Source organism: Silurus aristotelis, assembly GCF_946808225.1.
Source record: "Silurus aristotelis genome assembly, chromosome: 20".
NCBI classification, from domain to species: domain Eukaryota; kingdom Metazoa; phylum Chordata; class Actinopteri; order Siluriformes; family Siluridae; genus Silurus; species Silurus aristotelis.
This window is the reverse complement of record NC_139593.1, coordinates 8530319-8546909: the sequence shown is the minus strand read 5'-3', so window position 1 is coordinate 8546909 and position 16591 is coordinate 8530319. Positions and strand designations below refer to the sequence as shown.

General features: G+C 37.7%; 2 protein-coding genes across 5 annotated transcripts in view; one reads left to right on the top strand and one right to left on the bottom strand.

Annotated features, from left to right (window-relative positions):
- Window positions 1-4936, bottom strand: part of inab (internexin neuronal intermediate filament protein, alpha b) — a 6076-nt gene extending 1140 nt beyond the window's left edge. The window contains exons 1-3 of the mRNA XM_083522974.1: window positions 3138-4936; window positions 2310-2434; window positions 1-1952 (exon numbers count right to left, since the gene is read on the bottom strand). The exon at window positions 1-1952 is cut by the window's left edge and continues 1140 nt beyond it. Coding sequence (XP_083379100.1) covers window positions 1730-1952; window positions 2310-2434; window positions 3138-4187 — 1398 coding nt within the window. The 5' untranslated portion in view covers window positions 4188-4936 and the 3' untranslated portion in view covers window positions 1-1729. The remainder of the gene's footprint in view (window positions 1953-2309; window positions 2435-3137) is intronic.
- A 3587-nt stretch (window positions 4937-8523) lies between these two features.
- nt5c2b (5'-nucleotidase, cytosolic IIb) overlaps window positions 8524-16591 on the top strand; it is a 26708-nt gene continuing 18640 nt past the window's right edge. The window contains exons 1-2 of one of the 4 annotated variants that reach the window (XM_083522964.1): window positions 8524-8833; window positions 11303-11432. In XM_083522964.1, coding sequence (XP_083379090.1) covers window positions 11320-11432 — 113 coding nt within the window. In that variant the 5' untranslated portion in view covers window positions 8524-8833; window positions 11303-11319. Of the gene's footprint in view, window positions 9162-9237; window positions 11433-16591 lie in introns of all 4 variants that reach the window. The other 3 variants (XM_083522965.1, XM_083522966.1, XM_083522967.1) reach the window with 3 other exon arrangements.

Here is a 16591-nt window from a genome sequence, read left to right as displayed (position 1 = left end):
TCCCCATTCCTGTTTAAATAAATTTTTCACCAATTTATCTCCTCAGTTTATTCACCTGCCAATTCCCACCCATTCAGTGTTCCATGTCTAATGACAGCTACCAACCAGGAAGCATAAAAGCTAACACATGAGGCACTGAGACATGTAAAGCTATCCAACAATTTATTTTTTTTCTTCATACTCTTACTAATGCTGCATCACACGGCAGCGTATCACACTCAGAGGAAAACGTTGTTTGAACTTTTCTACGTACACAAGGTCACAGAGGTCTATAATTGGCTAGAATTACTGTAATTGACTGACAGAGAAAAAAAAAAAGTATGAAAAATTTGCTCTTTCAGTGACACATGACTATGGCATGTTTTAGGAATTAAACTTGCGATTGCTATTGTTTAAAAAAAAAAATTGTATTTGCTTCCTAAACCTGGTTTAAGTGTCATTCTAATACATCTATAACCCGAAAATTGATGATTAGAAAAAAGTGTTACTATCACGCATACCAAGCAGCATTGTACAATAATTAGCAGATACAGTCTACTGGGATTCAAAGCATGAGTGATATAGCAAGATAAATGACTTAGGAAAAGAACTGAATGGCAATAATGAATTTCTGGATGGCCCATGTACACTCGACATGCAAACAAGGATTAAATATCATGCATTAATATCAGCTGCTGCTTGCACTCAACTCAGTTTGAAGCAGGGAAAAGTCAGATTGGCACCATGATAAGTCTTGGAGAGGAATTTCGTGCTTTGGCAATATATTTGAAGAAAGTAAGATTTGACCTTGAGCATGTGTGTTTCGAGCAAGATCGTAAATCAAATGCAGCTGATGATAGAAAGAGAAGTGTGACTGAGTCATTGGATGTGCATAACAAAATATATAAAAGTAAAAAAAAATTACCTTATATGAGACATGTATCGCAGGGGTCAGCACCTAGTGGACTGATTTCACTGTACCAGAAAGTCTATTTTTGGCTTCTGAAGCAAGCGACGGTTGCAATTGTCCAATTACACACGTCAATTGTTTCGCTAAAGACAGCTTATTGAGGAAGTTAAGACATTTCACATGACTCAAAATGACTGAACGGAAAGGGCATTTGTTCAAAACAGATGTGTCTTACAGTATCTGCTCTGAGTCTGTGCCTCAAAAGTGGAAACAAATGTGGAAGAAAGCATACCCAGTTTGGATTTATGCTTTTCATGAATTAATCAAATGATTAAACATTAAAAGATCACCTTCCACACATTTGAATGACATACTCCTGGCTTACAGCAAAAGAAAATGTAAAAAAAAATCAGATGGGTCCAGTAGTGTGCTGTTTTTTGTATAATAACACTAAATATTGTAGTGAAATTTTCAGAACTGATTATAATGCCGTCCTAAATGCATTGTGCATATTTACACAAATGCAATTAAGAGTTTTGGAATGTAATGAACATAGCCTGTGTTAGTGCACCTCAGGGTTTTTTAAGATAACACCTGTGCAGAACAATGCAGACCTGACCAGCTAACAAGTAATGAGAGTAGAAGAGGAAAAGAGATGTCTGTGCCTAAAGAGTGTGCAGATCTATCTGAAGGGGACAGAGGCCCTGTTGCTGAGAGTGATGTAGCTGTAGTGGAAAGAAAGTGAGAGCTTATACAGAGATACACTGGATTCCTCTCTGAGACATTCTTAGTGAACGAGACTAGTGGGGAAGGGGGATAAAATAAGGAGTGAGATGAGGCTTAGTTCTTAGAGGTGACAACTTCAGTCTCTCCAGAATCACCCTTCTTGGAAGCAGAGTTGTCAGACCCTCCGATTGGTTTGTCCTCATCCTCTCCTCTTTCTTTTTTGGAGATCTTGGTAGAGGTGGGGTAGATACGGCTCTGGTAGTTGAAGCTTGGGATGCTGGAGATGGGGTAGGTGATGCCTGTGCTTAGGCGGGTCTCCTCACCTTCCAGAAGTTTCCTAAGATAACAAAAAGGAAAAAAAGGAGGATTGTTGGGAGAAAAGTGTTTCAGTAACATGTAAAAGAGAGGTAAATGTCAAATAAAGAATAAACAAATTCAAAGGAATATATATATATATATATATATATATATATATATATATATATATATATATATATATATATATATATATATATATATATATATATATATATAATACACATATATATATATATATATATATATATATATATATATATATATATATATATATATATATATATATATACATACACACACGCGCGCACGCACACACACACACACACACACACACACACACACACACACACACACACATAGAGTTTTTTTTATTAACCTGTAAGCAGCAATCTCAATATCCAGGGCCATCTTGACATTCAAAAGGTCCTGGTATTCCCTCAAGTGACGAGCCATCTCGCTCTTAGTGTTCCTTAGCTCGTTTTCGAGCTCACCAATTGCGTCCTGATGTGGACAAAAAATAAATATGAAATTAAATATAAATATTACAAAATGAATATTAGGAATTCTGAAGCTGTATCATGTTTATTCCCAGTTGTACAATTTTAAAAGTTGGATACACTGACAAAAGCCTTTGGAGAGAGGTAAATTTTAATTTGGGTGGGGCACATTAACCCGTTACATACCCAGAATCCCTGAGCAGGTCATGGCGTACAATTTTCACCCTCACAAACCCAATTTCACTGATGCTAGTGAATTTTCTTAGAAATTTCTAAGAATGGAATGTGCTTTAGAAATAATAATAAAATAATAAACATGATCATTGGCATATATTTATGTACTAGTTAAAGTGGATACTAAAACAGACACCATTTTTTATTAAGCATTAAATAAGTAAACGCAGTGCATGTTATATATGTGGAATTGCAGAAGAATACATTAAAAATATTTATTGTAATAATGTTGAGATTAAATGTGATATAGATTTGGGTAGGTTAGGTTAGGATAGGTTGGGTTGCTTTCAGGACCATGGACAGAAATCGTTTCTTTATAGATTATTAATTTTCCTCTATTATTTAAAGACTTAAGATTTAAGACTTATGTATGGTTTTGAAATTTATCAGAAATATTACATTTACCTTTACATTTTAGAATACATTTTTTTAATTAGGATTTAATATAAAAGATGCAAAAAGTCATAACTAACCTGAAATCCGACGACCTCGTGGTTGTGCCGGTCCTCCATTTCGCGGATCTGCCTTTCCAGGGACTCGTTGGTCCCACGCAGGCTCTCGATCTCGATGGTCCTGGACTGCAGTTGACGCCTGAATTCGTTGACCTCTTCTCGGCTGGCGCGAATCGCTTCGCTGCTGCGGCTCGCCTGCTCGTTCAGGTCGGCAAACTTGGAGCGGTACCACTCCTCAGCAGACTGCAGATTTTTTGAGGCAAGAGACTCATACTGTGCGCGAATCTCCTTGAGAGCGGAGGTCAGGTCGGGCTTGGCCACCTCGACCTCCACGGACACCTGTGAAGCCTGGATGACACTGGTGAGCTCGGCTACCTCTTCGTCGTGCACCTTGCGCAGGAAGCCGATCTCGTCCAGCAGAGACTCGACTTTCCTCTCCAAGTCGAGGCGCGCCAAAGACGCGTCGTCCACATCCTTGCGGAAAGCCTGCAGTGTGCGCTCGGCCTCGTCGCGCCGGCGCGCCTCCTCATCGCAGCGCTCATGCGCCTTGTGCAGTTCCTCCTCGGCTGCGTCGCGCTCCAGCGCGGCGCGCTCGCGCTCGGCACACACCTGCTCCAGTTGCGCACGCAGCTCACGGATCTCCTGTTGGTAGAGGTCGGCGAGACGCGACGGCTCCGCGTGACGCTGACGCAGTGCCCCCAGCTCGGCCTCCAGCGCCTTGTTCTGCTGCTCCACGTGGCGTACTTTATCGATGAAGGTGGCGAAGCGGTCGTTCAAGCCCTGCATCTGCTCCTTCTCGTTGGTGCGAACAATCTTGAGCTCGTTGCTGAGTGCGGTGCTCTGTGCGAAGTCAAACGTGTCCATCCCCATCGGAGAGGCCGACAACGGGAAGCCGGTGCGCCCGGCGCGCTTATAGGAGCCCACACTTGATCCGGTGGTCCTGGACATAGACACAGACCGGTATCCACTTCGGGGGGCGCTCATTCTGGACGGTGAGGTCGAAAAACGAGGAGACTCCCCAAAAATCTTCCTGTAGGATGAAGAGGAATAGGCTTCGGATCCGTAGCTCATTTTGGGATTTGAGAATGACAGGATCAGAACTCAGTCTGCAGAGTCTCCCCCCCTTTTTTATAGCAAGCAGCAGGACCGTCCCAATCGATGTCACCTGCCTATAGGCTGAATCTTCACACCCAGCTTTTTTCCCTGATGAAGATGTTTCAGTGGGAATCACGCCAAAATACAAGCGACTTTAACTTTTTTGACGAGGTTTTGCTTGGTATGGTCGCGCGTTTGAGTCGCTTTAGGAAGACCAGGGGAGCAGGGAGGCAGGATGGAACTGTCCGTTTTGGCGCAGTGCTGATGTCAGCAGCAAGAGGAAAAATCCTCATCGTTTCTCTCTCTTTGTCGTGTTCATGAAGAACCTCCATGCAACACACCCACCACAAGATACATTTTAATGAAAAGATGTAGCAGACTAGCCTAAGAAATCTAGACATTGTCAAATTGTCCAAAAAGCATAAAAAAGCAGTATTCTGCAAAAATGTATTGTGTATCAAATATAACTGCATAGATAATACATCAAATAGTTTTGTTTTTGTTATTAGATCATGAACATGATTATAATCATGAACATTATACATTATAGTAATAATTAGACTGTAACTCAAATGGTGTTTTTTGTGGCACTTTTGTGTTGTGAAAACATATTTAGGGTAGATGTTTTTTGTAGCAACTAGGTGAGTGATACGCAGTACAGTATAATCCTAAACTTAGACATCATCTGCCAAAGTAGTGATGTCATCGTCTGGGCTGAAGAAAGTGTGACTGTAGAACACTGCTTCCCTCTGTCGGTGATCCGATGCAATGCACATGCTGATCCTAAACAACCCCAGCCCAGTTGTAGTGTCAAATTGTCTGCCTATTTTAATACTTAATACTAATTAATAGCTAATACACGTTTTATATATATATATATATATATATATATATATATATATATATATATATATATATATATATATATAAAAAACGTGTATTATACACGAGGATATATACACACACACACACAGTATTCGGCCCCCTTGAAGTTTGCAAACTTTTGCCACATTTCAGGCTTCAAACATAAAGATATAAAACTGTAATTTTTTGTGAAGAATCAACAAGAAGTGGGACACAATCATAAAGTGGAACGAAATTTATTGGATATTTCAAACTTTTTTAACAAATAAAAAACTGAAAAATTGGGCGTGCAAAATTATTCAGCCCCTTTACTTTCAGTGCAGCAAACTCTCTCCAGAAGTTCAGTGAGGATCTCTGATCCAATGTTGACCTAAATGACTAATGATGATAAATAGAATCCACCTGTGTGTAATCAAGTCCCCGTATAAATGCACCTGCACTGTGATAGTCTCAGAGGTCCGTTTAAAGCGCAGAGAGCATCATGAAGAACAAGGAACACACCAGGCAGGTCCGAGATACTGTTGTGGAGAAGTTTAAAGCCGAGTTTTTTACAAAAAGATTTCCCAAGCTTTAAACATCCCAAGGAGCACTGTGCAAGCGATAATATTGAAATGGAAGGAGTATCAGACCACTGCAAATCTACCAAGACCTGGCCGTCCCTCTAAACTTTCAGCTCATACAAGGAGAAGACTGATCAGAGATGCAGCCAAGAGGCCCATGATCACTCTGGATGAACTGCAGAGATCTACAGCTGAGGTGGGAGACTCTGTCCATAGGACAACAATCAGTCGTATACTGCACAAATCTGGCCTTTATGTAAGAGTGGCATGAAGAAAGCCATTACTTAAAGATATCCATAAAAAGTGTTGTTTAAAGTTTGCCACAAGCCACCTGGGAGACACACCAAACATGTGGAAGAAGGTGCTCTGGTCAGATGAAACCAAAATCGAACTTTTTGGCAACAATGCAAAAAGTTATGTTTGGCGTAAAAGCAACACAGCTCATCACCCTGAACACACCATCCCCACTGTCAAACATGGTGGTGGCAGCATCATGGTTTGGGCCTGCTTTTCTTCAGCAGGGACAGGGAAGATGGTTAAAAATGATGGGAAGATGGATGGAGCCAAATACAGGACCATTCTGGAAGAAAACCTGATGGAGTCTGCAAAAGACCTGAGACTGGGACAGAGATTTGTCTTCCAACAAGACAATGATCCAAAACATAAAGCCAAATCTACAATGGAATGGTTCACAAATAAACATATCCAGGTGTTAGAATGGCCAAGTCAAAGTCCAGACCTGAATCCAATCGAGAATCTGTGGAAAGAACTGAAAACTGCTGTTCACAAATGCTCTCCATCCAACCTCACTGAGCTCGAGCTTTTTTACAAGGAGGAATGGGCAAAGATTTAAGTCTCTCTATGTGCAAAACTGATAGAGACATACCCCAAGCGACTTACAGCTGTAATCGCAGCAAAAGGTGGCGCTACAAAGTATTAACTTAAGGGAGCTGAATAATTTTGCACGCCCAATTTTTCAGTTTTTTATTTGTTAAAAAAGTTTGAAATATCCAATAAATTTCGTTCCACTTCATGATTGTGTCCCACTTTTTGTTGATTCTTCACAAAAAATTACAGTTTTATATCTTTATGTTTGAAGCCTGAAATGTGGCAAAAGGTTGCAAAGTTCAAGGGGGCCGTATACTTTCGCAAGGCAATGTGTATATATATATATATATATATATATATATATATATATATATATATATATATATATATATATATATATATATATATATATATATATATATATATATATATATATATATATATATATATATACTATAATGTGTGTGTGTATATATATATATATATATATATATATATATATATACTATAATGTATATGAGACAAATATACATTATCTATAGTTTAATATTTAATCAAGTAACGATGACCCCCTTGTCATGTCCCTCTTATCAAGTCGTATTCATTTTCTCTTAATTTATTCTTGCTTTTATACAACCTGATAGAAAGCTTTAAAATCAATAAAAATTGAATTAGAATAGTAATTAATGATTGTTGTTGTATTTTAATAAACAATGGGAACGTGTGAGGCGTGAAGTGACATAACCACGCCTAATTGCTACCTAAGCCTCACCCATCACCACGTATCTATCTCTTCTGTCTTCTGTCAGGTATTATGTCATGTATACAATACTTTAGAAACAACATAGGAGAAAAACCTGATAGAAAAGTATGAATTTTGTTAAATGACGTACTTGTTGTACATACTCGTGTTTTATAAATCTGCCTTTGCGACTAAATGTTTTGTAAACCCTGCTAGAAAATCAATTCTGTTAAATATTTCCTATGTCCTCACTTATTTTTCCAGTCTTCTGTCACTTATGATTTCTATTACAATTATTGCCTAATGCTTATAAAGTTGCTTTGACAGTATTGCCTTTTTTATTCATGATGTAAAATTTAATTATACTTATATGCATCTATATACCTCTATTTCTAAATAAAACATATATTTTCCACTAAATCTAAATGTAACAAAGTGTCTTGATGTGACATCTAACCATGCCTCAAGCACAAACCAATCCATGCCCTTCTACTAGCTTGTGTACTACTGTATTTCAAGATCATATCATAAAGGTGCTTTGACGCAAACTGTTTGATATAAAAAGAACGTAATTCTACTTAACAACTCAATAAAATAATGTTTACATTCTATCTATTTTTGTTAATCTAAACTTAAAGTGAACAAAATTGGCTACTGTTCATTGTCTTGTTACAACAGGTTTACTGGTGAAGCTATTTTGTGTTTTGTCTTGCACTGTCTTGTATTGTCTTGCACTGTCCGGTATTGTCTTGCACTGTCCTGTATTGTCTTGCACTGTCCTGTATTGTCTTGCACTGTCCGGTATTGTCTTGCACTGTCCTGTATTGTCTTGCACTGTCCGGTATTGTCTTGCACTGTCCTGTATTGTCTTGCACTGTCCGGTATTGTCTTGCACTTCCTTGTGTTGTCTTTGCACTGTTTGCACCAGGTTGCACACATGCACTTTATGTGGCGAAGACACTTACTAGTCCTTAGCTTAGAACTTACTAGTCCTTAGCATCAGGGTTCTGCAGGAACGTTGTTTCATTTCACTGTGTACTGCATTAGCTATAGATGGTTGAAATTACAATAAAAGCTTCTTGACTTTTTACTTGACTCTTGACTCATAAAAAATTGGGGCCTGGTGTGAATATAGCCACGCCCCCTGTATAATCTTCTATTTATTTTCTATTACGCACTTATTGTGCATAAAGTTAGATCTGGGACAGTGTATTTTGTATTTTTTAAAAAGAGAGAAAAAAATATATACTACACTTCAAACCAGTGGTATTTATATGCAACCCACTGCCGAAAAACAATCTAAGCCCCGCCCACTAGTGAGCTGTAACTCCTCCTCCCAGCCCCCTGTTGGCTCTTCCGTCAGTTATTGTGAAAGAGAGAAGGAGGAGGAGGAGACGGGTATATTATTGATTGTACAGGAAAAGGAAGAGAGAAATAGAAAGGGGAAAATAGAGAAAAAGAGAGAGAGAGAGATTAGTGTGCCAGCACAGCTGCGCTCTCGCTTTCGCTCTTTATTCCGCGCTGCTCTGTGATCGCTGGCGGTGGTGTGCTACTGCGCATGCTCAGATCTCCAGCCAGTGCAGCTGCTGCTTTCTGCTTTACTGGAAGGAAGAAAGGACGGAAGGTAGGTGAGTGAGTGAGTGAGTGAGTGAGTGAGTGAGTGAAAAAATGGCGAGTTACATTACAGTCAAGCCGTTTTGGATGCCTTACTGTATTCTCAACTGCGATAACGAGTTGCTTCTTTATGTGTGTGCAAAGCAAAAAAAAACAGAAATGTCATGTAGCTGATGTGATGTTTGATGAAAAACAAGATCCCTGCTGAAGCCTGGTATACTAGGCCAATATAACTCTATATAACGGTGTCATACTCCTTAATGTTTCTACCTCATCCAGCATTTACTAACATTAAGGTTTTTAATGAATACAACTGCAACCCTCAAAGCTACTAGAAGCTGGGTAAAGCTGGGTAAAGCTGGGTAAAGCTGGGTGAAGCTAGGTGAAGCTGGGTGAAGCTGGGTGAAGCTAGGTGAAGCTGGGTGAAGCTGTGGATTGCTTTGTTGTGCAGCTGGATCACTATAACATTAACACTTTTGTTACATTACTGAGAACCAAGTAAAAACCTTTACCCATGTAACCTTTAATCCATAGATACATTTTAAACTTGTAGCTATAAACCCTGTGTGGTTATTTATAGTCTTATCTTCTTTCTATGATGTTGGGTATTTTGCAAGTGAAGCTGTTTTCTGAATGCTAGATCTAAAGGAAGTAATCACCTATTAAGTCCAAAAGCTGTTATAGAATACAAAGATAAAGGTTTATCCAGAAATGTTTAACCTTAGAATTATATATGATATCATCTTTGATTAAAATTTCTTAAAATAATGTATTCCTACTGATTTCTATCTATCTATCTATCTATCTATCTATCTATCTATCTATCTATCTATCTATCTATCTATCTATCTATCTATCTATCAAGTTGATGAAGTTATCAAAAAGTTGATTATTTCCTTATTTGATACTTTATTATAATGCTTAAAATTAACTATTATTTACAGTTGCATTTTTGTTGATTTTTTGCTGGTGTGCTCTTTTTTTTTTCTTTTTCTTTTAAGCATAAAAGTACTTTTTTTTTTATTTGTGTTGTTTTATTGTGATCCTATTTATATTTCTTGCTTGTCTGTTGTTAAATTAACAAAAAGATAAGAAAACCAAAAACGAAACAAGCCATTTTGACCACACCCTGTCTAATTTAGTGTTTTTGGTTTTGCATGAAAATATCACAGACATGACAGACCTTGTGATTCATGATTCAATCATGGATTCTAAATAATGGGGGAATGAATATATTAATTGATAAGTGCAATTGTTTCATGAATCTTTTGTATCTTAAATATGCACATTTCAGCTGGAAACGTTGATATCTTTAAAAAAGTAAATACTATGATTACATTCCAGAGTAAAAACTAGCATACTGAACGACCTTTCCTTGTTTAAATGGATCTTTTGTGTCTCTAATATGAATCTTTTGCATATTTATTATGCATCTTTCAGGTCGAAATGTTGATATCTTAAAAAGCACAATAGCTGCCAAAGAAATACAGTAAAGTTACCAAATGTATTCACTTCAGTGTCACCTTTCAGTGACGGGTATGGTCACAGTTTAGTACCTGTTTTTTGATGTTTGAAGTCCACTTTTAAGCAGGTGAGTTGCCATAATTATGTGTACCCTATTTATTTTAAGGACGTACCACTTCTAGCTGGCACAGCAATTATTTTTTCTGTAGCAACAAACTATGCCGGTTGAAAGCTAAGATTGTTAAGTTGAAAGCAACTAAAGACCACTGGGAAAAAAATATAGGTTTGCCCTTGGGTGAGTGAAATTATGTAACAGTTTCTGTGTCCTTCTCAGACAGCCTTGTCTCGCAGTGTCTGCAGTTCACATGCTCAGAGAAATCTCTGTCCTTTAGCCCTTAGGCCATGTTTGTACAAGTCAGCATTCATGAATTACAGGGTCAGAGGGTCAGAGAAGTGATATAGCATAGCTGATTGTTTTAGTGCTCACCAGTCATCTTGCGTCAGTGGCTTATGGAGAAACTTCCTGAGACTTCGGTTGAAATGGAGCACCAGCTAACATCCTATATTCGGACTCCATGAATATGCTGGATTGTGTTGGGTACGAATTAATACATTTAGCTTGCAACCTTCATACTCGTATAGTAAAGTAGCTTGGGGTTACAGGACTGTCCAAATGAATTCAGAAACCCATTTGTAGCTCTAGGCATGGTCTGAATTGGGTTACACCAGAAAAGAATTAGATTCTATCTCAATCTAATCAAACTGCATGAGTTGACTTTAGAGCAGAAGAGATCAGACCAGGTCTTGATCAATATCTTGATATCAAAACATTATTTATTGACAGTTCATTCCTTCTTTCAACAGTAATGTAATCACATTGAAATGTGGCATAATCGGCTTTTGGATTCTTTGACGTTTGTTAGGAACCAAAGACTTCGAAGTTCACCTTGTAATCTGTAATTCTTGTAATTATTTTTCTCAATGAGGAAGAACACATATTTATTTGTTCCCCTACCCAGATTAAAATTCAAGCCCAATGGATATAAAGGTGACTACATCTTGGAGCGATCGTCTTCAGCATTACGCAGACCTGCCAGCGAACATGGACAGGTTGGCTATGAAGAAATACAGACGTGAGGCATATCATAGGTAGGCATGATGAACCATGGGAAACGATTTATTACTTTTTACTTTTTGCCATTTATGCATGATACAATTGTCATTGAAATTTACCTGCTTTTCTAAAATATATATATATATATATATACGTTCCTTGAACTAGGGGTGGTTCTCACAGATACAGCCTCATGATATTGGCTTGTGTGATATATATTGTACTAATATTATAATACTACATTGGCAACTGTCATAGGTACAAATTTTTAACCTCAAATCGTCTGAAGCCATCTGCACTGTAGGTTCTCATGCTAATTAATGCTACAGTTATGCTTACTCATGTGAACTGGATATGCCACCAGACTGCTGAAATTGAGGACGAGAGCTGATGTTCCTACTTCAGTAAGCCAGTAATGGTTTAGTATGCTGGATAAAATGAGGCCTGTGCTTTATTTCCCTTGAAGCATGAACTGTGCTAAATCCTCCTTTTAAATCTCATTTGATAAAACAAAGGTCTTTTCTTTTCTAACAATAATTGGCTATATTTTCTGTGCTAATGCTAAGTTCCAATACCTTACATAATCGCCGGCTTAAGTTCTAGGGGATGGATTTTGAAAGAATGGTCTTCATCCTCCAAGGTTATTTCCAAAAATGTGTAGAATCGAATGGCCGAATATCTTAGTAATGCATTTTCATGTTTTTTATGTTTAATGTATATGTACTCAAGGAAAAACACTAAAATGCATCTGGGTGGTTCAGTGGAAACCCTGGTACACACAGTGCAGGTATTTTTTTTTTTTTTATATAGCTGTACATAGAATTTCAGTTCTACAATGCGGCTTTTGTGTTTTTCCCGCCATTCGCCAATCGGAAAAAAAACTTTCTTTGAAAAGAAAGAAGTTATTAATGCAAACCGGAACAATAAATTACAGATACATTTACCTTTAATTATATTTCAGTGTTTTTTGTGCATAATTGTATAATAATATCGACTAAAATTTCAACAAGTCTGTAAATGAATATGAAGCTAATAGGAGTATAATGATAATATACTGTAATATCATGAGCGTTGTTAGTCTGCGTTGGAAAACTGCGTTATATGTAAAACTGTGAGAGATTTAGTGGCATTAGCCTTGGCAGCAGTAATCATTTCCCAGGAGCACTGTTAGCCACCAGCTCCGACAGTTATTTTTGTAATAACCAAATAAACAGGTTCTCTAATTTTTGGCACAAAGTGGGATTCTTTACAAGCCACAGCTAAGAAACTGTTTATACAGAGAAAAGGCAGACACAAAGCTAATGTTTAAGATTAATATCTATGGTATTTGTCTCTAACACTCTAACTCCAAATGACTTAGTATTTAAGGGTGATTCTGGAGCAGACCTGGGATTTAAATTGACAGCTTGTTGATTCATGACTGCTAAGCAAGCAGACTGTAGACCAGGTGATCAGGACAAGCTGATTTCACACACAATATCTGCAATTAAGATATTCCTTTATTCGTCCCACAGTGGGAAAATCCCCCCCCCCCCCCAAAAAAAAAAGTATTTTTTTATAATAAAAATAATAAATTATTATTAATATTCTCATTTACTGCTGCATTGTAGCACCAGAACGTTGGATGGACAGCACATTGGAGCTTTCACATGTCTGATGGCCCTCTTCTGATTTGTCCACACAACTGACTTTTATAATTATTATTATTATATCCCCCGAGCACCACTTTTAGACTTTGTCCAATCACACCAGAGTTTTCCATATGGAAATAGCTGAAGCATATGGAAAGAATTTATATTGTTAGACCCTATGTAAAGGGCATAGCAGGCTTGGCCTAGTCTCAGAAGCCATGTTCTCCAATTTCATTGATGATTTGTAGAATATTCTGTGAATAAGTTCTGCGTGTATAGGCACTCTAATAAAGATGTGGACGGTCAATCTGTCACACGCTATCATACCAAAAGCACAATGTTGTCAGTTTGCCAAAACTCAAGAATAGACTTTCAGTCTATAAAATAGAAGGTACATGTTCTCATGGAGAACTTGTTTGGAGGCTAGCCAGAATATGTCCCTTTAAATGTCACTTCCACGGAAAAGACACCAATATTGGAATACTAGTCAAGTGAAAGATGTTTTACAGCTGTTATTATGGCACTAACTATTCTATCAACACTCAGTCACTCTTGCTAGTTAGCATTCAATACCCCCGGTCATAAATGAGGAATAAAATTAGTGGTGATGTTTTGGCGGTGGACCAAATTGTAAATTCTAATCTCGACACTAAAATAGACAGCCAAGAAGTCTAATTATAGAAGTTCTGCTGGATAATATAGAGAGTGGAATTAGGGTCTGGCAGCGAGCAAGGATTTTAGGTTAACCTGGTCTCGAATAAAAAAGCAGGGGCCTGAAGCTTAAGCAAAAGTTTAACTGTGCTGAAGACATACTGTACGTAGGGGGGAGGGAGTCTGTGGGAACTGCTCGGATCCCATATGTATTATGCAATCCCATTGTAGATTAGTCAGCACAGCAAGCTGATCCAATGCACAGCCATCAGCGCCTGGGATATTTATTCTGCTGGACAAAGTCCTATTTTGTCCACTTTCTAAGCTTTTTGACTTCTAAGTTAATCAGTATTTGAACAAAATGAACTAAAAAGGACCTCAGCATTAATTACGTGGTCTGGTCGAACATACTATATGTTCCAAATGTCTATTTGGAAATTTTTTACAAACACAAAAGCTACTGTAATGTCTGCCAGGATAACCTGACCCATCATTTTAATTTCTGTCTCTGCTATCTGACTCTTCTGACTTCCTGTCCTGCGGTTCTCCACGGATTTCTGATTGGAGTTTTATATAGGCTTTGCATTACTTCTTCTTTGTTGCTATATATTGTTGGTATATTTTTCTGAGTAGTGTGTTTTTTTTTTTTTTTTTGTTTTGTTTTTTATATTTGTTTTGCCACTGTTTTGCATTATTTGCATTATCTTGTCTTGTCTTAGTCTCTTTGGTTTGTGTATTAGTTTTATTTTCTAATTAGTATTGATTAGAATTTAGTTAGAAATAAAGCGTGTTTGGATTTGGATCTGCCAACTGGGAAAATCGTTAGAAATATATTACTACTGAGTGAACTTTTTAAACTGAGCCAATAACTTGAAAAAATGGAAGTAGTGGAAGTGCGCCTGTATATTTGCTCTTTTTTCCTCATTATATTTACACTAAACGCATTGACTTTTTTAACCCTATTTGGTTCTTCCCCAAAGGCACACAGTTGAATAAGACATTTTTGAATGTGGTAGCATGAAATTTGCCCTTCACTTGTACTTGTAGACCCAAACATGCTCCAGTATGTCAGTCACCCTGTGCAGAAATCCAGATTTTATGAAGATATTATTTATATGGGTTGGACTGGAGGATCTTGAGTGGCCGGCTGTAGAGTTATGACCTCAATCTCATTGAATATCTTTGGGATGATTTGGAATGCTGACAGCATCCCAGGCCTGGATTAGTCAGAAGCTTGATTCTTTTTAATCAGCAGCACTAACTGTAGCTCTATGTGCTGGATGAAACCCATCGTTTTTTTTTTTTATATTAAGAGCTCATTCACCAGGACTTGTTTTGGAAACTCTCCACATACAGACAGAAATACTTGTTGCCATTTATAATAAAGAGAGTATTATTATATATTATATAATATAGCAATAGAGAGAATAAACAGCCTGGTAAGGAAACAGCATAAGTTACAACAGTGCATAACTCATAAATGTGCATTGTAATGATGTATTGCATAAAAAGCATGACGTGCTGTTCAGTTATCTGTTAATTCTAAATGGCTGTGGAATAAAAGGTGTGAAGCACTTCAGGTTATGTTGTTCTATGGAAAATGACGAAACGAAACTCAAAATAATTAGTAGGCGTACAAACGTGACACCAAGTATCTTGACAGTTAATTTGTTTACTTATCTTTAAAGCAATATCAATTAAGTTTCGTTTCATTCCTTTTAAAGGGATTCTTCGTTACAGAATTCCTTTTTTGGCACAGTACATTATATGCTGTACAGTAGGTCCAAAAGGTTGGCTGAATACCAAGAAATCATAGTATTCATTCGTCAGCAAAGCTCTGCAAATACTTATCAATTTTTTTTTTCTTTTTCCCCCACCTGATAATGGAATAAGATAAGGTGATAAAACATTCACATCACACACTTTTGGTTAGCATCCTTTAAGGTCCAAAGGTGGCCCTCTTATCTGCATTGTCTTCTGCTATGTCCTGGTATTTGCTCACGCTGCTTAACTAAGTGATGCAATAGAGTAATCTCAGATTAAATTGAGTCAACTTTCAACGTTCATCTGCAGCTGAGTGAATTCAGTAGGCTTAAAGTTCAAAGATAGCACTAATGCAGCATCACGGTTACTATGTGCTAATTATATATGATTAAAGGAGCACTAGGAAATTAAACCATACTTGTTTGTGTTGTTGTTTATCATTCAGACTCTGCCTGTAGTATTCTCTGCTGTGGGGTCAGTTAGTTCCTCTTGTCCGTTTGACTATTCTAGATGTCTTTGGGTGAAAGTAAACAACCTCTAACTCAACAAAGACCCGACAACAGGGAACGCTGCCGAACAGACACAATAGATCTCAGATAGACTGAATGGCAGAGGAAGCTAAAAATATGCAAGCTGTTGTTGTCAGCCTGTAGGCATAACAGTGTGGAATGACAGGTTGGAAACCTGGAATACCAGGAGTGGAAACCGATATGATCTGCTTGGAGCTGATTTTGAGATGCTTTTAGCCTCAACGCGTTTGTAAAAAGTAGGTATTTAATTTGCCATATGCAGAACTTGGAGGTCTTTTGTTGTTCTTTGGGGTGAACTCTAGAGACTGTGTAAAAATCCAATGAGATCAGCAGTTTGGAAAACACTCAAACCAGCAACTCAATCACCAACAACCATGCTGAAGTCATTGAAATCACTTTATCCTCATTATGACGTTTGATGTAAAAAAATGAACAGAAGAACTTTTGACCTGTATTTACATCATTTTCTGCACTGCACAGAGCTGTAATACGATTGGTAGCATGAAGTTCATGATTCGAATGCCGAGTGCCCAGCAAAAATTTACTTTCAAAATCAAATGTTTCTTTCCTTTAGATTTCGATTGAGCTCAACGGATATGGCTTTAGATCAAGTGTGAG